Consider the following 21,687-nt stretch of genomic DNA (forward strand, 5'->3'; position numbering starts at 1 on the left):
TTGTGTCTCTCTCTCTCCCTGCCACCACCACCCCCCACCCCACCTCCCAACATAAACAGTCACTGGAGCACCCAGAAAAATCATGCCCCCTGATGGCCACAGCTCTTTCTCCCACCAGGGGAGAGGGCAGTACTGCTCTGCAGATAAAAGGCCAGGTCCGTGCAACCCACGAGGGTGCATCCATCCTGGAAAGGCAGTGCCTGGGGCTGACTGGCCCTGACATTGGGGGTGGGGGAGGGCGCTCCTGGTGTATGTGCACCGCAAGAGAGGGGTTTGCAGGGAAGAGGAAGGCCTTGTGTCCATCATTTAATACAAGTTTGGTCTGGAGAATATGCCTAAGAGTAAGAAGATTCCTGTTCACATAGGAATGATAAATCAGCCATTCATGGAACGAGTACTGATCAAACACCTAGTGTCACAATAACAGGATGGCAGTGGAGGTCACTGGACTCTCATCAGCAAGCCAGATCCCCACGCCCAAGATGGGGCCTGCAGAGCACCGAATGGGCGCCAGCTGAATACGTGCAGCCACGTGCAGTCTACACCTGTACTGCAGCCGCTCTGGAACACAGGTGCGCCCCTCTACTCTAGGACCGTGGGAACGTATCTGCGACTGAAAAGTTCAGAGACCACCAACAGTTATCTTTTTTGTTTCATCAAAATTTTATTAAGAAAACCAGAGTTCGGGGAGGCACGGAGAGCAGACTCCACAGTCCCACCCAGGCACAGAGAACGGAGAGACGTGAAATTCCGAGGCCCTCTGGTAAGGGCAGACAGGCAGTCAGACGGTGGACGGATGGGCACAGGGACTCGGGGACCGTCGGAGAAACATGAATGGCAGACCAGACAAACAGGGGTCCAGGGCCAGGCCCGCCCGCAGCGCAGGGAGATAGACGTGTGGGCCACCAGGGCTCAGCGCTCGGCGTTTGACCGCAGGTCGGTGGTGAGCGGGTCATGCTGGATGGTTTGGTGCAGCATCAGGGCCAGTAAGCCCGCCCGGTTGGTCATGGCTGTGCGAACGTTGCGCTCCTGCTCAAACAGCTCGTCCAGCTTGTACCACTGCGTGGGCAGCAGAAGCCTTAAGAAGCGGCTCTGGAGCCCCGCTCCACCCTACCCCGGCTGCATCCACATTGGCATCCGCACATCCGCGGTCAGGGCCTAGCACGTGGTCAGGGCCTAGCGCGCAGTCAGGACCTACCACGCGCACGCGCTCCAGGTCCACCTCGGCGCGCCGCAGCTTCTCCCAGCAGTAGTGCCGGTTGCACTGGCGCTTGGGCAGGCGGCAGAAGTCACCGGTGAGCTCAAAAACATCCCTTACAAGGGGGCACCCGCATACCTCGTCAGCTGGCACCTGCAGGGAGGCCGGGGTGGGTGGGGGAAGTTGCAAGTTCGGAGGAGAGTGGGAAGGAACCGAGAGGGGAGGCGGGGGCAGAGAGAAGAGAGGAATGCAAGAAAGGGGTGCCTGGGAAAAGAGGGGCAAACATGGGCGGAGGAAGGGAGCGGGGATGGGAAAGCCTTACTTTGGGGTCCCGTGAGTGCTCGGGGCATAGCACCTGGAGCCGCTTACAGTACGTCTTGCTCTGAGGGTTGTAGACGTCACAGAAGAGCCGTGTGGCCCTGGGGGTGTGGAGCGGAGGACGTGGAAGAGGACGGCAACGCCCCCGCCCGCACCTGCGGCAGCCACTGACCCCACCGTAACCCCGCGCTCACCCCGCACACGCCCACACTCACCCCTCGATGCGGGTGGGGTACATGGACCCAAAGGACGTCTGGCTCTCGTACTGGAGGGGCGAGCACAAACGAGGGAACTGTGGGCGTGCGCTGCGGGCCCTGGCCAGACGGCCCACCTGCCCCCCACGGACCCCGCGATGTCCCCACACCGTCCACCCCCTCGGGCCGACACCCTGACCTTGGCGTAGCAGCGCTCCATGTGGCGCAAGGCAACGCGTGGGTTGATGGGGTGCCCGCAGGAGACGCAGAAGATCTGCAGGTCCGTGTCGTCACTGTCGCCCTCGTTGCTCTGCGCGGGCGGAGGGGACCATGAGGCTGGACAGGGCCAGGCGCGCGGCCCCTCGCCGGGCTGCCGGGGCCGCGGCCCTCACCTCCTCGTCCTCGCGCACCGCCTGCTGCTTGGCTCGCAGGATGATGGCCTCGAGCTCGTGGAAGCGGCGCTCCATCTCCTGGAGGCGGGTGCGCGCGCTCTGCTGCTCCCGGCGGATGCGCTCGAGCAGCTTCTTGCCGTGCTCCTCAGCAATGCACGGGCTCTGCTGCCACTGCTGGATGCGCTGCGGGAGGATCTCGTAGATGCGGCTGCAGGGACGTGGGGATTGGGTGCGCAGGGGAGGAAGCCAGCAAGGAGGCGGGTAAGTGGGGTGCTCCGATGAAGGATGGAAGGGGACTCAAGGGTGAAAGGGTGCATAACCAGGTGAATGAACGGGCAGACGGAGGATGGGTGCGTGAGCAGGTGGACAGATAGGTGGGTGCTTGGTTGACTGAACGGTGGCCACGTGACTGACTGGGGTCATGCCCTACCGTGTACTCCCCGACTCCCCCAAAATGACTCACTTGGCCGCCAGCTTCATGCCGCAGTCGTCGGAGCAATACTTGGAGCCGGGCTGGGCGGCGCGCACGCAACCAGGCCCCAGGCACTGCGGCAGCGACGCGGGGTCCTTGGCGTCAGCCCGCTCCGGGTGTTTCCATTTGTCCTTGTGCTTCTGCTTCTGTCGATGGCGCTTGTATCTTTCGTCCTTCTGTGGGACGACACGCGTGGGGTCAGGGCAGGGCTGAAGTCGTCCCGGGACCCCTGACACCCCTGGCGCCCCAGCCCGTCAGGCCCTGACCTTTCCCTCCCCCCACCCACCCCACCCTGTCACCTTCTTCTCAGACTTCTTCTCCCGCCGCTTCACGTGCTTCACTTTCACCGCCCTCTTCCGCAGCGCTGGGTCCAGGAACTGGGACTCCTCCGTGTCGCTCATCCAGGGCTGCCAGTGAGGCAAACACTGATTGTCCTGCGCTCCCGGTGACCTCCCCACGACCTACTCAGTCCCCACATCAACCTTCCATACCCTCTGCCTCCTCTCTCCTCATTACGGATACTCTCTGCTTCTGTAACCTCTACTTGATGCGAAGAACTGACTCGTTTGAAAAGACCCTGATGCTGGGAAAGATTGAAGGCAGGAGGAGAAGGGGACGACAGAGGATGAGATGGTTGGATGGCATGACCGACTCGATGGACATGAGTTTGAGTAAACTCAGGGAGCTGGCCATGGACAGGGAGGCCTGGCATTTTGCAGTCCATGGGGTCGCAAAGAGTCAGATGTGACTGAGCGACTGAACTGAACTCAACTGGGCTGACCCTTCCACCATGGGACACTCTGCCCGCTCACCAGGCTGTGGTCATCGAAGGCCCCTGCACAGAAGTCCTGGTACAGTTCAGAGTCCAGTGGGAGGTCCTCATCCGAGAGTGGCTCGGGTGTCGCTGTAGCCTCCGGTGGCTCCTTGACTGCCGCAGATGCCACTGCCCCCTCATCCTCTCGGAGGCGCCCTAGCTTCTGCGATGGCTGTGGCTGTGGCTGGGTGGGCAGGGGCCGGCGAGGCCTTGGCAGGGACTCTGAGGGCGTCACCGGCGAGAGCTGCGGGGCAGAATCTCAGGACTGGCCCTGACCGCCCGGCCCGCATGCCCCGCCCGCCCTGGGGGGCTGGACTCACCGAGGAAGGGAAGTACTTGTACGATTCCTGTGCCGGCAGGAGGAAGGCCCAGGTCAGCCCCAGGTGGAGGGAGGGGGGCCCTGCCCTCGCCCTGCCAAGTGCCTGACCCCACCCACCAGCCCTGCCTCACCTCCCCAGACACAACAGTCTGCCCACAGCTCATCACCAGGACACGTTCAGCCCTGCCCCAGCCAGGCCCAACCACCTAGAAATGCCTGGCCCTACCCTGTCCACCTGGAGCTGGGGGCTCCCCTGCTAGCCCGGCACATCTGGTCACACCCCGCTCATCTGGACAGGCCAGGCCGTTCGCCACCTGTCTGAATACGGTTAGACCCCACCCCGCCTAGCCTCCGGCGGCTCTTCCTGGACACGCTGGCCCCCCGCCTGACCCCGCCCAACTCTGCCCATGCTCACCCGGGCCCGAAGCTGGCACTGACGGAGCCGGCACTTCTGCCGGATCTTGTTTGGGCCCCCAAACTTCTTCATGTCTCGGCAGAAGTCACAGTGACCACAGTCCTCCGTGCGCCGGCAGGCCTCGCACTCGCCACACATGCGGGCTGATCGTTTGATCTGCTGCTGCTGCTGCTGCTGCTGGTGATGCTGACGGAGGGGCCCAGAACAGAACTCAGGGACCAAGCAGGGCCTCCCAGGGGAGCCCCTCACCAATCCCAGCCATCGCCACCACTCACCTGGCTGGGCGTGGCCACCAGGGGCTGTGGAGAGGATTTGTGGGGCGAAGCAGATCCCCGAGCAAGCATGGCCCCAACCCCTGTCCCTGCCCCTGCCCTGCGCTGCAGGTCCGGATCCGGGGCAGGCCTCTTGCGCCCTCCACCCTCATCCCGGGGCTCACTGCCGTCTCGCTCGGAGCTGTCTCGCTCCCGCGACTTCTTATGCCGATAGCGGATTTCCAGCTTGGGGTCCTTCTCTGTGGGGCAGAGGGCAAGGCCAGTGGGGGTTGGTATGGGGGGACCTGGAGGGGCCCCGGAACTCTTTCTTCCTCTTCTGGCCCACCCACCGGCTCTGTCTCCCTACACCAGGGCAGAGCTGCCCCTTCTATCACAGCTCACAGGGCACCGACCCGCAGTCACTCTGCCCACAGCCGCCCATCCACTGCTCCCCATGACCCACCCTCCCATGAAGGCTCCTCTTCCTCCCTCGAAGCCCCAGCTGCCTGCCCCTCACCTCGGCACTCACGACAGTACCACTCCCGGATGGCCTTGGCCATCTTCTCAGTGATCCGGATGCAGTCCCCGTGAAACCATTCATTGCAGTTGTCACACCCGCTGTGGAGGATGGGGCGAGTGATGGGAGACGTGAGGGGCGGGACTCACTGGCCTCACCCTACCTGGCCAGGTGTCAGTCCCGCCCGCCTCTCCCGGGCTCACATCATGAAGCAGTTGATGTCTGGTTTGCGGCAGATGCAGTAGATGGGCGCATTCTCCCCATTCTCGGACTTGCTGTCCTCCCCGGCGTCTGGAGGCTCTGGATCTGAAGCGTCGCCCTCCTGTGGGACCCACCCCATCATGGCACCTCATCCGACTAGTACACCCCCATCACGGCTCACCACACATCTCAAGTCTCCCAATGCAGACTTCCCACCATGGCTCCTCATTAAATCTCTCCATCGTAGTCCCCGTAGACCACTCCCCATCGCTCACCCGTGACACCTCCTTTATCGGCTTAACCCCACTGACACCCCATCATTAGGCACCCACTCATATAATGGCTCGCTGCAAACATCCTGCCACTCCGCACATTTTGCCCCTGTCATGGCTCTTCACGGGCCCCCGATCACAGGCTCTCATAGGTACCACTTTATTCATTCGGCAGACTTCCCACCACGGTGCCCTCCTTCAGGTTCCGGAGTGATCAACCTCACCGGCGGCCCCGCCCCCCTGGATCCCTGATACGGACTCATCACGGCTCCCTCCAGACTGTCCCAATACAACTCTTCGAAAACCTCCCCATCACTCTGCACAAAGAATCCCCCATCGGGACCCTCAAGGCACTACCATCAGGGATCCCCGCTAAACTTCCATTACAGACCCCCATGATGGCTCATCAGAGAACTCCCCGATGGTTCCCCCACGAGTAAAAATTCGGACCATCAGACCCCCGTCATTCTACCCAGGGACCCGGGTTAAGGCTCACAACAGACCCTCCCCCTCCCCCATTCTGCCCACAGTCCCTGGTTACGGATCAACACAGACCCCCACGAGCCTGCCAATGGACTCCACCATTTCCTACCTCACTGACCTCTAACCGCCGACTCCCTCCTGGGACCGTGCACTTACCATCTCTCGGCTCCCGACGCACCCGTTCGCGAACCCCGCCAGTGACCCGCGAACCTGCACAGACCACTCGGCAGCGTCCGCGGCCGTTGCAAACGCGCCCACAAGCACTTCCGCTTTTTCTGGTGCCTCCCAGGCACCGTACTTCTACTGCGCAGGCCCAGTGCGTCTGTTCCGCGACACACAAGCTGGTGTGGCCCGGCTAGAGTTCTGACCGTCTCCGAGGTGCCTCCATCTTGACCACTGAGACCGTACGGCGGCCGAGCTCGTGTGCTCTCAAGTGTTCTCGGGAAACATGGCGGCGCCTATAGTTCAGCTTTACCAAAGGCGCCGCCATCTTGTTGGCCGGCCTAGTCCGTACAGTCACTACCTGTACGGACGCTAGGCAATATGGTCGCGCCTACTGCACGACTTCCGTGCTGACGCCGCCATCTTGGAATCGTACGCTCGGTGGCAGCGTCCTAATCGGCCACCGAGAGGGAGCCGCCATGTTGCCGGTGGGTTCTGGCGCCAGTAGCTGGTACTGCCTAGATGTCTATAGGGAAGGGGGCCCTCTTTTAGGAACACTACCTGGATTGAGTAGCTCTTTCCACTATTCAGTCGTTTTTCCTTTCCGCGTCTACTAATGGACGTCCGTATACTGTGTGCCTTATGCTGGGAAGGAAAGCATTCCCTTCGTTATGCCTCCAACATTACCTCTGACAGGTAATTTTTGCCTATTAGGGGCAGGGGAAGCCCAGTCAGGCTTATATCTGATTTGGCCTAAACTTTATGTAAAACTGGAACAGCCTGATTTATGATCTGTCAAGTACACGTTGTACATTTGTTCTAACCACTGCGATTAAAGAATGCTCACTTTCTGATAGGGAGAAATGCCTCCCTTTTGTGGTTAAGCAAACCTGCTTTCTCTAGTAATTATTAACTTACAGGAGTTTCCCATATTTTTCTACTTAGAATCCCCTAGTGGGGATTAACTACTTAATCACCTATTTTGTTTCTTCATTCTGTCCCTTATTATTCCTGTGACACCAATGCCAGTATTCCTTGGAGGATAAGGTTCCTATCCCACATGCCAAGGTCATGCTCACTCACTGTGTCTGCTAATTTGTAACTACACATCACTGTTGAAACCTTGAAGGACGTACCTTTGCCGTGTTTGATGTATTAATACGTTCTTTGTTCTGATGCTATATCAGTTCAGTTCAGTTCAGTGGCTCAGTGTGTCCGACTCTTTGCGACCCCATGAATTGCAGCACACCAGGCCTCCCTGTCCATCACCAACTCCCGGAGTTCACCCAAACTCATGTCCATCGAGTCAGTGATGCCATCCAGCCATCTCATCCTCTCTCATCCCCTTCTCCTCCTGCCCCCAATCCCTCCCAGCATCAGAGTCTTTTCCAATGAGTCAACTCTTCTCATGAGGTGGCCAAAGTACTGGAGTTTCAGCTTTAGCATCAGTCCCAAAAGAACACCCAGGACTGATCTCCTTTAGAATGGACTGGTTGGATCTCCTTGCAGTCCAAGGAACTGTCAAGAGTCTTCTCCAACACCACAGTTCAAAAGCATCAATTCTTTAGCGCTCAGCTTTCTTCACAGTCCAACTCTCACATCCATACATGACCACTGGAAAAACCATAGCCTTGACTAGACGGACCTTTGTTGGCAAAGTAATGTCTCTGCTTTTGAATATGCTATCTAGGTTGGTCATAACTTTCCTTCCAAGGGGTAAGGGTCTTTTAATTTCATGGCTGCAGTCACCATCTGCAGTGATTTTGGAGCCCAGAAAAATAAAGTCTGACCCTGTTTCCACTGTTTCCCCATCTATTTCCCATGAAGTAATGAGACCAGATGGCATGATCTTTGTTTTCTGAATGTTGAGCTTTAAGCCAACTTTTTCACTCTCCTCTTTCACTTTCATCAAGAGGCTTTTTAGTTCCTCTTCACTTTCTGTCATAAGGGTGGTGTCATCTGCATATCTGAGGTTACTGATATTTCTCCCAGCAATCTTGATTCCAACTTGCGCTTCTTCCATCCCAGCGTTTCTCATGATGTACTCTGCATATAAGTTAAATAAGCAGGGTGACAATATACAGACTTGACGTACTCCTTTTCGTATTTGGAACCACTCTGTTGTTCCATGTCCAGTTCTAACTGTTGCTTCCTGACCTGCATATAGGTTTCTCAAGAGGCAGATAAGGTGGTCTGGTATTCCCATCTCTTTCAGAATTTTCCACAGTTTATTGTGATCCACACAGTCAAAGGCTTTGGCATAGTCAATAAAGCAGAAATAGATGTTTTTCTGGAACTCTTGGATTTTCCATGATCCAGTGCATGTTGGCAATTTGATCTCTGGTTCCTCTGCCTTTTTTAAATCCAGCTTGAACATCTGGAAGTTCATGGTTCACATATTGCTGAAGCCTGGCTTGGAGAATTTTGAGCATCACTTTACTAGCGTGTGAGATGAGTGCAATTGTGCGGTAGTTTGAGCATTCTTTGGCATTGCCTTTCTTTGGGATTGGAATGAAAACTGACCTTTTCCAGTCCTGTGGCCACTGCTGAGTTTTCCAAATTTGCTGGCATATTGAGTGCAGCACTTTCACAGCATCATCTTTCAGGATTTGAAATAGCTCAACTGGAATTCCATCACCTCCACTAGCTTTGTTCATAGTGATGCTTTCTAAGGCCCACTTGACTTCACATTCCAGGATGTCTGGCTCTTGAGTGATCACACCATCGTGATTATCTTGGTCGTGAAAATCTTTTTTGTACAGTTCTTCTGTGATGCTATATAAAAAAACTGTTGAAAACTGTGCTTCTCTAGAGTGCTTTATTCCTTGGTGGAGGCTGTGCTCCTGGGCCAGTCCTCAGCTTGGTTCAAATGAAACTCTCTTCTATTCTTTAATATAGATTGTTTAGTGATTATCTGTGTTGATACCTCCCACCACTGTTAGCAGCTGTCACTCCTCCCAGCAGTGCTTTAGCCAGGCCTACCTGATGATTCTGCCTCTGGGCCTCTACAACAGCACTCATCCATTAGAATTAGGCAACAACTGAAGGCCATACATGATGGTGACCTGACCATTTCTGGTGAGAATGGCTGGACCAAAGTTGATTTTTAAATCAGCAACCACCAGCTTCATCAAGTCTTCCCTTGAGCAGACACGGTGGGTCTGTCATTTGGGTTATTTAGCAAATGAACACATCAAGAACTTTCTTGTCACAAGTAATAAATAATAAAGCAGAAGCATTTGTTTTTTGTTACTTGTGACAAGTAAGGAGACAAGGAGATAGTTCTCAAAGCACTGTGTCCCTGGGGGCGTTTTAAGTTAAGCATGACAGGAGGCATGATCATTATAATGAAGCAAAGTTGACTCTAGTTTGCCCAAAACTGCAAGTAAGTAGGCACTTGGTTACCTGCTCTCACTGTAGTATCTTGTTGACTGGAATACACTGTAACCTTTTAGGAACATCTAGTGGCTGCAACTTTCTGCAAAACAAAACTCACTTTGGTTTAAACCCATCCTATCCCTACTGCTCCCTAGCTAACACCCACCACCAGAGTGTCACTTCTTGGCGATATCCACTTGGGTTCTCTTGTTTCATATGTAGTCACTTTTCTCTCCCATAAATTTAAAGTTTTTAAAAAATTTATATTATGTATAACAAAAAATCCTCAGACTGGAGAGCCAGAGGCTTCCTCAGGGTAATGCTTTAACCTAGGCAACTGTGAAAATCAAATAAGATACAAAGTATCAGTACAGCCCTTCCCCCCACCACACATATACACACTGAAAGGGGAGGTTGTGGTCATTATAAATGTCCTCATGTCCACATTCAAAGCCAGAATGACTTTATTCATTTCCAGTTTAAAAATAAGTTTAAGGGAATATAACTCAGATTTAAATTAAATATAATTGCATGCATGCGTGACAGAAGATGAGATAGTTGGATGGCATCACCAACTCAATGGACTTGAGTTTGGGTAAACTCTGGGAGTTGATGAACAGGGAGGCCTGGCGTGCTGCGGTTCACGGGGTCGCAAAGAGTCGGATACGACTGAGAGATTGAACTGAATGTTCAGTCACTTCAGTTGTGTCCGACTCTGTGATCCTATGGACTGTAGCCCACCACACTCCTCTGTCCATAGGACTCTCTAGGCAAGGATACTGGAGTGGATTGCCATACCCTCCAGGGGATCTTCCCAACCCAGGGATTAAACCTGTGTCTCCTGTGTTTCCTGCATTGCAGTCTGTTTCTTTACCCACTGAGTCACCTGCCGCTGCTGCTGCTGCTAAGTCACTTCAGTCGTGTCCGACTCTGTGCAATCCCATAGACAGCAGCCCACCAGGCTCCCCCATCCCTGGGATTCTCCAGGCAAGAACACTGGAGTGGGTTGCCATTTCCTTCTCCAATGCATGAAAGTGAAAAGTGAAAGTCAAGTCGCTCAGTCGTGTCCGACTCTTCTCGACCCCATGGACTGCAGCCTACCAGGCTCCTCCATCCATGGGATTTTTCCAGGCAAGAGAACTGGAGTGGGGTGCCATTGCCTTCTCCGTGAGTCACCTGAGAAGGCCTAAATTTAATTACTCAAGCTAAATTTAATTTAACATAATTGAATTTGGATTTATTCATGCAGGCAATTTGCTTTAAAATAATTTAATATTAATTTAATGTATGAAATTCAATGTCTTACATATGTAATTTCAACTTAATTTTAGTTCAATTTATTATATTACATTTTATTTAATATGGTTTAATTTTACATATTTAAATTTTAATTCAAATTCACCTTAAACTAAAATTTAATATCATTGAGTGAACTAAATTTATAGTCAATTCTATATTTTTGAAATATATTTTATTAAAATATTTAATTATAAATTAAATATTTATTTATTTAAATATGATTTAATTAATAAAAACAGTGAAAAAACAGAAATCACCCCCATGATGAATGAAAAAAGAGCCATCAGTACAGATCCAACAGATATTGAATAGAGAATATTATTCACACATCTATACCAACTTAATATATTTGACAACTTTTAGATAAAATGGACAAATTTCTTGTCTTTAGCAAGACAATTTACCAAACTAACAAATGAAGAAATAGAAAATATGAGTAGCCATATTGATATAAACTATTTGAATTTATGATTAAAGACCATTCCACCAAAAAAAAACTTCAAGTCCAGATTAGTTCACCAGCAAATTCTGTCAAATATTGAAGGTGTAAAAATAGTAATCCTAAATAAACTTTTTGAGAAAACAGAAGAGGAAGGAATACTCCCCAATTCCTTTTGGGAATCATTTCTCTGACACCAAACTAGAAAAAGACATTACAAAAAAAAATAATAGACAAATATACCCCATGAACATAAATGCTGCAAACTTTGAGAAATGGTCTCCAAGAGACCACCTTTATTTCTGAAATCATTGCAGGCTTTAAGGGTTCCCCAAGACCATGTTTACTTCTGACACCAACTGCAAATCTGGTGATCCTCAACTAATTTGCAAGAAGGACTTAGGAAACTCACTGAAAGTTATTACACCTATAGTTATCCAGGAAGAAGATACAGATTAAAATCAGTCATAGGATAGAGTCCAGGAGGGTTCCAAATGCTGAGCCTCCAGTTATCCTCTCCCTGAGGAATCACAGACAGGCGTAGTTGCTCCCAGGGACAATATGCATGGAATTGCCAACCAGAGAGGCTCACCTGAGCCTTGGCATCCAGAATCTTTACTGTGGTTCCATTACATAGACACTGTTGACTGCCCATGTGCCTGACCTCAGTTTTTAACTCCTTAGGAGGTTGAGATAATACCATGTGACCCAAAATCCTCATCGTAAATGACATTGTTAGACTTTGTGACATGGCCAGCCCCAACCTAAATTACTATATTGACTATCAGTTCAGTCAGTTCAGTCACTCAGTCTTGTCTGACTATTTGCAACCCCATGGACTGCAGCATGCCAGGCCTCCCTGCCCATCACCAGCTCCTGGAGTTTACTCAAACTCATGTCCGTTGAGTCAATGATGCCATCCAACCATCTCATCCTCTGTTGTCCCCTTCTCCTCCTGCCTTCAATCTTTTCCAGATCAGGGTCTTTTCAAAAGAATCAGTTTTTCGAATCAGGTGGCCAAAGTATTCGAGTTTCAGCTTCACCTTCCAATGAATATTCAGGACTAATTTCCTTTAGGATGGACTGGTTGGATCTCCTTGCAGTCCAAGGGACTCTCAAGAATCTTCTCCAACACTGCAGTTCAAAAGCATCAACTCTTTGGTGTTCAGCTTTCTTTATACTCCAACTCTCACATCCATACATGACTACTGGAAAAACCATAGGTTTCACTAGACGGACCTATATTGACTATAAAGTGACTAAAATATCCCCAGGCAAACAAAGACACTCCTGTGAGTAACAACACTGATGGGGCTTAGATATTACCACCCAAAGCCAAGTAGGGAAGGAGGCAGACCTCTCTTTGTTTAGTCACTAAGTCATGTTGACTCTTTTGTAATATTTGTAAAATGCAATATTATTCCATTACATAAAAGAGTGAAGTACTCATATACCATGCTATACCATGCATGAACCTTGAAAACACTGCTAAATAAAAGAAACACTCACAAAAAGTCACATATTATATGATTTCATTTATATGAGATGTCTAGAAAAAGCAAATCTGTAGAGACATAAAGTAGACCATCCTTGTTTTGTTCCAGCCCTTGAGGGAAAGTATTCAGTCTTTTACCAGTAAGTATGATGTGAGCTGTGGGATTTTTTGGACTTTTTATCAGAATGATGAAGTTCCCTACTATTCCTTGTGTGTTAAGTGTTTCGTTTTTTGAATCATGAAAGGCTGTTGAATTTTGTCAAGTGCTTTTCGGTGTCTGTAGATGAGGCTAATATTCTATAAATATTGATTTATAAAGATTGATTTTTTTTTAATGTTAAGCCACACTTGCATTCCTGGAATACACCCCACTTGATCATTGTGTATGATCATTTTATATGTTGCTGGATTTGATTTGCCAGTAATTTATTGAGGATATTGTTTTATACTCATAAGATATCTTGGTCTGTAGCTTTATTTTCCTGTGATATTTTTGTCTGGTTTTGGTATCAGGGTAATGCTAGCCTCTACCTCTGATGAGTTGGAAGTGTTACTTCCTCTTCTACTTTTTTTTTGAGGAGTTTGTGAAGGCTTGATATTAATTATTCCTTAAATATTTGATAGAATTCACCAATGGAGTCATGTGGGTTGGTTGGGCTTTTCTTTGTGGGAAGTTTCAAAATTACTAATTATTTTGTTTGTCATAGGTCTACTCAGATTTTCTATTTCTGTTATAGTCATATTTTCTAGTTTGTGTCTTTCTAGGAACTTGTCCATTTCATCTAAGTTATCTAATTTATTGGCAGTGATTTACACTATTTAAAAAAATAATCGTTTACTTCAGTAAAGTTGGTATTTCATTTTTGATTTTAGTAATTTGAATCAATCCTGGTCATTCTAGCTAATTCATCATTTAAAAAATCTTTTCGAAGACCTAACTCTTTGTTTTTTGAATCTTTATTTTATTAATTTGCACTTTAATCTTTATTAGTGTTCCTTCTGATTGCAGTGGGTTTAATTTTCTTTCCTTTACCTGTTTATTTTAAGCTGAATGACTAGGTTGTTTATTTGAGTGTGAGCGAGTGAGTGAGTGAGTGAAGTCACTCAGTCGTGTCTGACTCTGTGCAACCCATGGACTGTAGCCAACCAGGCTCCTCTGTCCATGGGATTTTCCAGGCAAGAATATTGGAGTGGAATGGACTCTAAAAAGAGAAACTAAGCAAGTCAACAATCAAAAGTCAGTTTTCCAGCAAAGCACACGATAAGATAGGCAGTATGTAGGAATTCTAGAAGCATACCTCCAACTGATAGAAAGCTCAGCCCCATGGTTGAGTACGGGAATAAAAGATTATATATGATCTTTTTATGTGTTTGATAGGGTTGTGTTGAACTGGTAGAACAATCTGGGGCAGGCCAACACAACACTTATCAAACCCTGTCAAAAATCCTACCTTATTTCTTTGAAAAGTTAAACAAGCTTATGGAAATTTAAGGAATTCAGAATATCCAAAACAATTTTGAATGAATAACAACATTGTTTGACTCACAATTCCTGCTTACCAGGGGGCGTCCCTCGTGGCTCAGTCGGTAAAGAATCTGCCTGCAATGAAGGGAATGGCCTTCAGGACAGGGGGCCCAGGTTCCATCTCTGAGTCTGAAAGATCCCCTGGAGAAGGAAATGGTAACCCACTCCAGTATTCTTTCCTCAGCAGCCTGGTGGGCTACAGTCCATGGGGTCTAAAGAGTCCGATATGACTTAAGTTTTTCTCTCTACAAACACAGGGTGTCCTTTTTTCCTCTTAATATGAGTCCTGACTGCAGGTCCAGCTGGGCTAGGCTGGGCCAGGCTGGGCCTAAGAACTGGAGGCGGCTTGGACAAATGTCTGGAATCTACGGCCCAAGTCATTAACTCCCTTCTTTTTCCCCTTCCTCCTCCCGTGTCCAGCTCCCTGCCCTCCAACTCCTCAGTTGCCCGGGTCGCCAAGAGAGAGTGTTATGCCTTTCACCTCCCAGTGTCCCAGAAAGCCAGAAAGTTGTCTTTACATTTTCAGAGTCCCGGGTACCTTCAGCCGCCTTGGCAGGATGCCTCAAATCGCAGCGGCTAGGGAGGAGTGCTTCCAGGAGCGGCGCTCTGGTTGCCCTGGGCTACCCACTCCGCGCGGTTTGCACCTGGCCCGAAGTGGGCAGCGTGACCATGGCAACGTAGGACGCCCAAACTAGCTACTTCCTCTCGGTTGAGGCTTCGAGATTCTCTACTCCACCTCTCTGGATATTTTCCAGTTTCTGCTCGGAAGGCAAACTATGTAGTATGCCTTTCCTCTTGGAAAAGTTGAAGGTCAAAACACAACTCTAATTTATACAGCTAGTTGTATCTTATAATGGGAATAAAGGGTTGGTTACATGCCATCTGATCCTAAGAGTGCACAGTTCAGGCTTTCTTAGCACGTCGGGAAGACTTTTATGATTTTTGTTATTGTACTGGCTTAAAATGGGAGGGGGGGGGGCGGGAGGGTGCAGGAGTGCCCCTCCAGATCAGGCGAAGGAGAGCGAGGTTATGGTAGTGGCCATGGCCCCTCCGCCGCCTCCCGCAGCAGCCGCGGCCCCGCCCGCGCCGGGTCCCTTCTGCTGCCTGCTGCTGCCGCGGCTTTGGCATCGGCGGCAGGGGCCCCAACCGGAGACCCCAGGCACTCCTAGAGCTCCTCATCCCGCCAAGTAGCCCCGGAAGTCGAGTCCCGCGTGAGATCCGTCCGCCCTGTGCAGTCGTCCAACCTCGGAACCCGTTCTTGGGAGGGTGGGTTTTCATAATGGAAATCCTGCGTCCCTCGGCGATCAGGGCGCGCCAGGAGCTGGAGGGGCCTCAGCTCAGCAACAAGAGGCCCGTGCTGTCCCAGAGCCCGGCACTCCCCTGGGGGGACTTCGCTACACGCTACCCACCGCCAGGGTGAGCTACCCACCGCCAGGGTGACTCTCAGCCGTGCCCCGGGGACGGGGTGGGGCCCCTGCGCCTTCTGGCCGGGTCTGAAGGCGGCTGCCGGGCGGCCTTCACTCCCACGGGGAAACCCGTGTCGACATAAGGAGAATGTAACTAAGCTACTCCTGGGTATTGCTGCCTCCTCGTCCATTTTGTTTGGCCAAGCGGTTTGCAGAGACCTTAAACTGACACCAACCCCCTCATGCAAGCATGCACCCTCTGTGGCCGCTACGGAGTCACAAGCAAACATAAGTTCCTGAAATGGCTTCCCCAACAGCTCTTGTGATCCACAGTCTCTCCTGCATCCCAGCGCCTGGATGTCTTATGCACCCCCTTAGATAGACCTTCTGTGGCTTACTCTGGTCTGAATGGATCACTGGGACCCTATCCTAGGAAGCCCAAAGCACTGCCCCCAGGGACCCTTATGATAAAGGCATCCGGCCTCTCTGCACCCTGTCTTGACTTGAAGACCACGGGAGAGACGAAGTGTACCTTCTCCAGGACCCGTGAGTAATAAGCTTATCTATTTTAATTACTCTTGTGGTCCTGTTGCCACCATCCTGCTCCTGTACTCCACTTGAGTGTGTATGTGTTAGTCATTCAGTCGTGTCTGACTCTTTGCGACCCCATGGACTGTAGCCCACCAGGCTCCTCTGTCCATGGGATTCTCCAGGAAAGAATACTGGAGTGGATTGCCATGCCTTTCTCCAGGGGATCTTCCCAACCCAGTCATCTCCCACAATGTGGGCATTCTTTACTGTTTGAGCTACCCAGAAAGCCCTATACTCCACTTAACAAATGTTAATTTAATAAAGTCACAAGATTGGTGCCATAAGACAGGAGCCCACGGTCAAACCACTCTCTTCCTCCTCAAGGACCCAGCCCTTTACCTCTACCTAGGAAGAGCCAGATCACAGAGCCCTGGTTCAGCCAGTTCATGTCCGGGGACAGGCGGCATGAAGAGCATGCTGCCTGGGAACTGGGTCACCCTCAGTAAGCCAGAAAGTGTATCATAGGCCCCTGGGAAGTGACACCAGGAGGAGCAGGAGTCTGAGAAAACCCGCTGCTTTGGCAGGCTGGGGTTTGCAGCTCGTCAGGAACAGGGCTCACCTGGATGTGTTGCAGGAAGGGAGTTTGCCCTCCAGGGCCCAGGCTGGGCTCTTGTCTAACACTTGGAAATGAATTGTCCAAGGAGACACACGTGCTGACCAAGCGAGAAACTTTACTGGAAAGGGGCGCCCAGGTGGAAAGCAGGAGGGTGGGGAAACCCAGGAAGATCGCTCTGCCTTGTGGTTCGCAGTCTCAGGTTTTATGGTGATGAGATTAGTTTCGGGTTGTTTGGCCAATCATTCTGACTCAGGGTCCTTTCTGGTGGCATGCACATCACTCAGGCACAATGGAGTCTAGCCAGAAGGTTTCTGGGAGGTTGGTAGGACAGGCGGACTGGTGTCTCCTGTCTCCTTTTGACCTTTCCTGAATTCTTCCTGTTGGTGGTGGCTTGTTAGTTGCGTATTCCTTACCAGGATCTCCTGTCATAAAGTAACTCATGCAAATGGTTACTGTTATGCCTGGCCAGGGTGGGCAGTTTCAATCCGTGTTTCCTGTAACAGCCAGAGGACCTGAGACTGCTTTCTCAGGTATCCAACTGTTTGTCAGCCTGTATCCTCATTGCCTTTGTGGGTCTTCAGTACTAGGATAGAGAAATCTTTCCGGCATCGGACGATCTGCTGGAGGCCGCTGTGTGACAATTGTTCTCTCCCAGGCATGGCCTTTCACACCACAACTGAAGTAGAAGTTATCACCACTACTTGCCAAATTGTTTTTTTTTTTTTTTCCCTAGTATTGTGATATGACTTTGTTTTCTTCCTGTGTCCCCAAATTACCCTTTCCTCCTCCTGATGATTTAGGAAGATAAAACCAATGTTTGCAATTTTCAGAATGCTTATGGTAGGCTACCGTGTTATGGCTCTGTTTTGTGCTATTTTAGAAACTGTAATTGTCCCAACATTCTTTGGGTTTCAAGCATAGGAGGGAACTGTGTGATAACAAAACAAAGAACTGCCCCCCCAAATTCTTGTGCAATGTTTTTGAAATTGTTTGAAATAATTTTTTAGTGTTTTACCTTAGTATGGACAGTGTTTTTGTTTACATTTCAAAAAACAAATATGCCTATAAAATGTTGTATTTTTTGTTCTTAAATGTGTTATGTAATCTTTATGAATTTATAATATGTGTTTACATTTGCTCATTATGTGAAGGATTTTCCTTTATATAATATATAAAATTATATATTATACATATAATATATAAAATTATATGTTATACATATATTCATAGGGGCTTCCCTGAAAGCTCACTTGGTAAAGAATCTGCCTACAGTGCAGGAAACCCCGGTTTGATTCCTGGGTCAGGATGGTCTGCTGGAGAAGGGATAGGCTGCCCACTCCAGTATTTTTGGGCTTCCCTTGTGGCTCAGCTGGTAAAGAACCTGCATGCAATGCACGAGACCTGGGTTTGATCCCTGGGTTGGGAAGATCCCCTGGAGAAGGGAAAGGCTACCCACTCCAGTGTTCTGGCCTAGAGAATTCAGTCCATGGAGTCGCAAAGAGTCGGCAGCGACTTTCAGTTTCTTTCAAATGTATTATGTAATCTTTATGAATTTACAATATGTATATATTTGCTCATTATATAAAGGATGTTTTGAAAAATCACTTGTAATACTACAAAGAAGAATGGCAAATCAAAGGTTATTGTTTTGATTTCATGAATGTTTTCCTTGATTTGATAAATATGGGAGAAGAGGACTATTTTTCTACCATTAAGTTGCCTGCAGCATGTCAGTCTTAGAATCTGAAGGTCCTGAGTTCAGACCTCAGAGTGGGCAACGCCAAGCTGTGGGCTTCCCAGGTGGTGCTAGGGGTAAGGACTATGCCTGCCAGTGCAGGTAGAGACTCGATCCTGGGTCAGGAAGAGCCCCTGGAGAAGGAAATGACAACCCATTCCGGTATTTTCGCCCCCACGGACAGAGATCCTGGCAGACTACAGTCCATGGAGTCATAAAACAGTTGGACATGACTTAGCAACTAAACAACAAACTACTGATTCACTTTGCTGTACAGCAGAAACTAACACAACATTGTAAGTTAACTATACTCCATTAAAAATTAATGGAGTATAAAAAAATGGAGTATTAAAAAAAGAAAATCCCAAAGAATTCACAAAAATAAGCTATGAGATCTAATAAACAATTTAACCAAAGTTGCAAGATGTGTGGTACAAGATCAACTTTTTAATGTGATAAAGTGCATCCATTAAAAAGCCTATAGCTGACATCATACTTAAATAGTGAATGACTGAATGCTTTCTCCTTACGACTGGGAGCAATGTAAGGTTGTCTACTGTTGGGAAAGGCAGTCTAGTGCAGCTTCTTGCCCCTTGTACAGTTGCATAAGAGTGACCTTGGGTCTGGAACGTTTCTTAGCAAAGAGACGAAGAGCCCTCACAGGCTGAGCTAGGCATATCGCTTTGTGAATATCTTTCCCTGATCCAGACTTAACGTGTACTTCTCTGTTCTGCTTATGGGTGTGTGTCCTACAGCACCTAGCTAACCCCATTGCTATGTCTGTTCTTGGAGGGGAGGTAAAGGGGTCCTTCAGCTGCAGCACAAGAGGGGGTGTGCAGACCATCTTCTTGTATCAGCGGTTTCCTGTGTCCCTGCTGACCATGAGGGACAGACACTCAACTGTTGGAGCTGGCCTTCCTCTGTCTCTTCTCTATGTGAGGAAAGCAGTGTTCCGTTCAGCACCTATGTGAGGCGTGTCTTTCTCTGCTACCCTGACACCTGCAAACCACGCAGGACACACACCCTGGAACTGTTGCTGCTAGGCAACAGATATCACTTGTTCAGCATTTGCTCTCCCCTCTCTTGTTACACATCATACTCTACTCAGTAAAATGAGACAAGAGAAAGAAGCAAAAGGCATACAGATTGGAACAGAGGAAACGAAACTTCCCCTATTCTCAAACAACCTGATTTTCTACATAGAAATTAAAAAAGAAAAACTTAAAAGAAAAAAGCGCCCAGAACTTATAAATACTTAGTTATGCTGCAAGATAAAGGGTCAATAGACAAAGTGAATCATATGTCCATATGAACATCACACTACCTTGAAACCAGAAAAATTCAAATAATACCATTTAAATAACTTCAAAATAATGAAACGTAGGTATAAATCTAACAAAATACTGTGCTGTGTCTGTATGCAGAAATCTACAAAACACTAATGGAAAAATAAAAGAAATATAGTTAAATGGTGAGACATGTCAGGTATATGGATTAGATGATTAAATATGTTTAAGATGTCAGTCATTCCAAAGTTCAGAGAAGGCAATGGCACTCCACTCCAGTACTCTTGTCTGGAAAATCCCATGGACGGAGGAGCCTGGTAGGCTGCAGTCCATGAGGTTGCTAAGAGTCAGACACAACTGAGTAACTTCACTTTCACTTTTCACTTTCAATGATTGGAGAAGGAAATGGCAACCCACTCCAGTGTTCTTGCCTGGAGAATCCCAGGAATGGTGGAGCCTGGTGGGCTGCTGTCTATGGGGTCGCACAGAGTCGGACACAACTGAAGTGACGCAGCAGCAGCAGCAGCATTCCAAAGTTGAGTGACAGACTTTACACAATTCCATTCAGAATATCAGCAGAATTTTCAGTGTATATATACACAAGTTGATTTTAAATTTTTATAGAAACTTAGGAACTAGAATACCTAAAATAATTTTTAAAAGAAGAAGAAATTTGGTGGGTTCACACAACTTCACTTTAAAATATGAAACTTCAGTGATCAAGGCAGTATGGTATTAGTGAAGGGATAGGCATCATGCAACAGAATAGAAAGCCCAGAAATAGATTCACTCAAATATGACCAATTGACTTTTTACAAAGTTACAAACACAGTTTAATGGAGAAGAGATAGTATTTTCAACAAATAATTTTGGAACAATTGAACACCCACCTGTAAAGACTGAGAGAACTCCAACCCCAACCTCACACTGTATACAAAAAGTTACTGAAAATTTACCATATATTTGAATGTAAAACATGGAACTATAAAGCTTCTAGAGAAAACACAGGAGAAACATGGGAGAAAAATCTTCATGACCTGCAGTTCAGTGAACAGTTCCTAGACATGACATCAAGTGTGATCCATTAAATAAAAATTAGATAAGCTGGAATTCATAAAAATTAAAAACTTTTGCTCTGTGAATGCTGCTGCTGCTACTAAGTCGCTTCAGTCGTGTCTGACTCTGTGCGACCCCATAGACGGCAGCCCACCAGGCTCCTCCATCCCTGGGATTCTCCAGGCAAGAACACTGGAGTGGGTTGCCATTTCCTTCTCCAATGCATGAAAGTGAAAAGTGAAAGTCAAGTCGCTCAGTCGTGTCCGACTCTTCGCTACCCCACGGACTGCAGCCTACCAGGCTCCTCCGTCCATGGGATTTTCCAGGCAAGAGTACTGGAGTGGGTGCTCTGTGAATGATACAGAGCAAATGGTTCAGAGAATGAAAAGGCAAGACAAAAGCTGGGAAATATATATATTTGAGAAACACATATCCAAAAAAGGACATCTATCTAAAATGTATAGGAACTTCTGAAACTCAATAATAAGAAAAACTAAACAATCCAATCTTAAAATATAAGCAACAGGTTTTTTTTTTTTTGGGCCGTGCTGGGTGTTCGTTGCTGTGTGTGGGCTTTGTCTAGTTGCGGCAAGCGGGCTCTACTCTCTAGCTGTGGTGCATGGGCCTCCCATTGCGGGGGCTTCTCTTGGTGTGGAGAGCCTGTGCTCCACAGGCTCTAGGCCCTTGGGCTCAGGAGTTGTGGTGCTCGGGCCTAGTTGGCCCGCATCATATGAGATCTTCCCTGACCAGGGATCGAACTAGCGTCCCCTGCACCGCAAGGTGGATTCTTAGCCACCGGACCACCAGACCACCAGAGAAGCCCTACAGGCAACAGATTTGAACAGACATTTCACCAAAGTCTAATTTCTCTGTGACATTTTTTCAGATGTCAGTGCTTTACCTATATTTAAAA

The 21,687-nt window shown here is 48.9% G+C and overlaps 2 protein-coding genes across 6 annotated transcripts in view; one reads left to right on the forward strand and one right to left on the reverse strand.

Annotated features, from left to right (window-relative positions):
• Positions 1-639: 639 nt before the first annotated feature.
• On the reverse strand, positions 640-14,679 carry CXXC1 (CXXC finger protein 1). 4 transcript variants are annotated; one of them, XM_070779071.1, is made up of 16 exons: positions 14,663-14,679; positions 14,180-14,219; positions 5,094-5,212; positions 4,891-4,991; positions 4,398-4,633; positions 4,123-4,308; positions 3,709-3,735; positions 3,387-3,632; positions 2,874-2,981; positions 2,566-2,750; positions 2,103-2,310; positions 1,910-2,020; positions 1,732-1,781; positions 1,521-1,617; positions 1,199-1,351; positions 640-1,059 (listed from the first exon to the last, which is right to left on the reverse strand). In XM_070779071.1, coding segments are annotated over exons 1-16 (2,016 nt in total). In that variant the 5' UTR covers positions 14,665-14,679; the 3' UTR covers positions 640-912. The 4 variants fall into 4 exon arrangements, with proteins under 4 accessions (XP_070635172.1, XP_070635170.1, XP_070635171.1 ...); XM_070779069.1 differs by having other exon boundaries at positions 14,180-14,285; XM_070779070.1 differs by lacking the exon at positions 3,709-3,735 and having other exon boundaries at positions 14,180-14,285.
• A 566-nt stretch (positions 14,680-15,245) lies between these two features.
• Positions 15,246-21,687, forward strand: part of SKA1 (spindle and kinetochore associated complex subunit 1) — a 36,663-nt gene continuing 30,221 nt past the window's right edge. The window contains exon 1 of one of the 2 annotated variants that reach the window (XM_070779074.1): positions 15,246-16,096. The gene's annotated coding sequence lies outside the window, so the exon portion shown is untranslated. The remainder of the gene's footprint in view (positions 16,097-21,687) is intronic. The other variant, XM_070779072.1, reaches the window with a different exon arrangement.

This window comes from Bos indicus, chromosome 24, assembly GCF_029378745.1.
Source record: "Bos indicus isolate NIAB-ARS_2022 breed Sahiwal x Tharparkar chromosome 24, NIAB-ARS_B.indTharparkar_mat_pri_1.0, whole genome shotgun sequence".
Classification (NCBI taxonomy): Eukaryota; Metazoa; Chordata; class Mammalia; order Artiodactyla; family Bovidae; genus Bos; species Bos indicus.

What these genes read in the sequence shown, in the direction of transcription:
- CXXC1 (XM_070779069.1), bottom strand. An exon ending in CCTTCGATGACCACAGCCTG is followed by an intron (nt 2,982 to 3,386) that starts GTGAGCGGGCAG and finishes CCTCACTGGCAG; the next exon opens with CCCTGGATGAGCGACACGGA. An exon ending in CGGTGCGCGAGGACGAGGAG is followed by an intron (nt 2,021 to 2,102) that starts GTGAGGGCCGCG and finishes CCGCCCGCGCAG; the next exon opens with AGCAACGAGGGCGACAGTGA.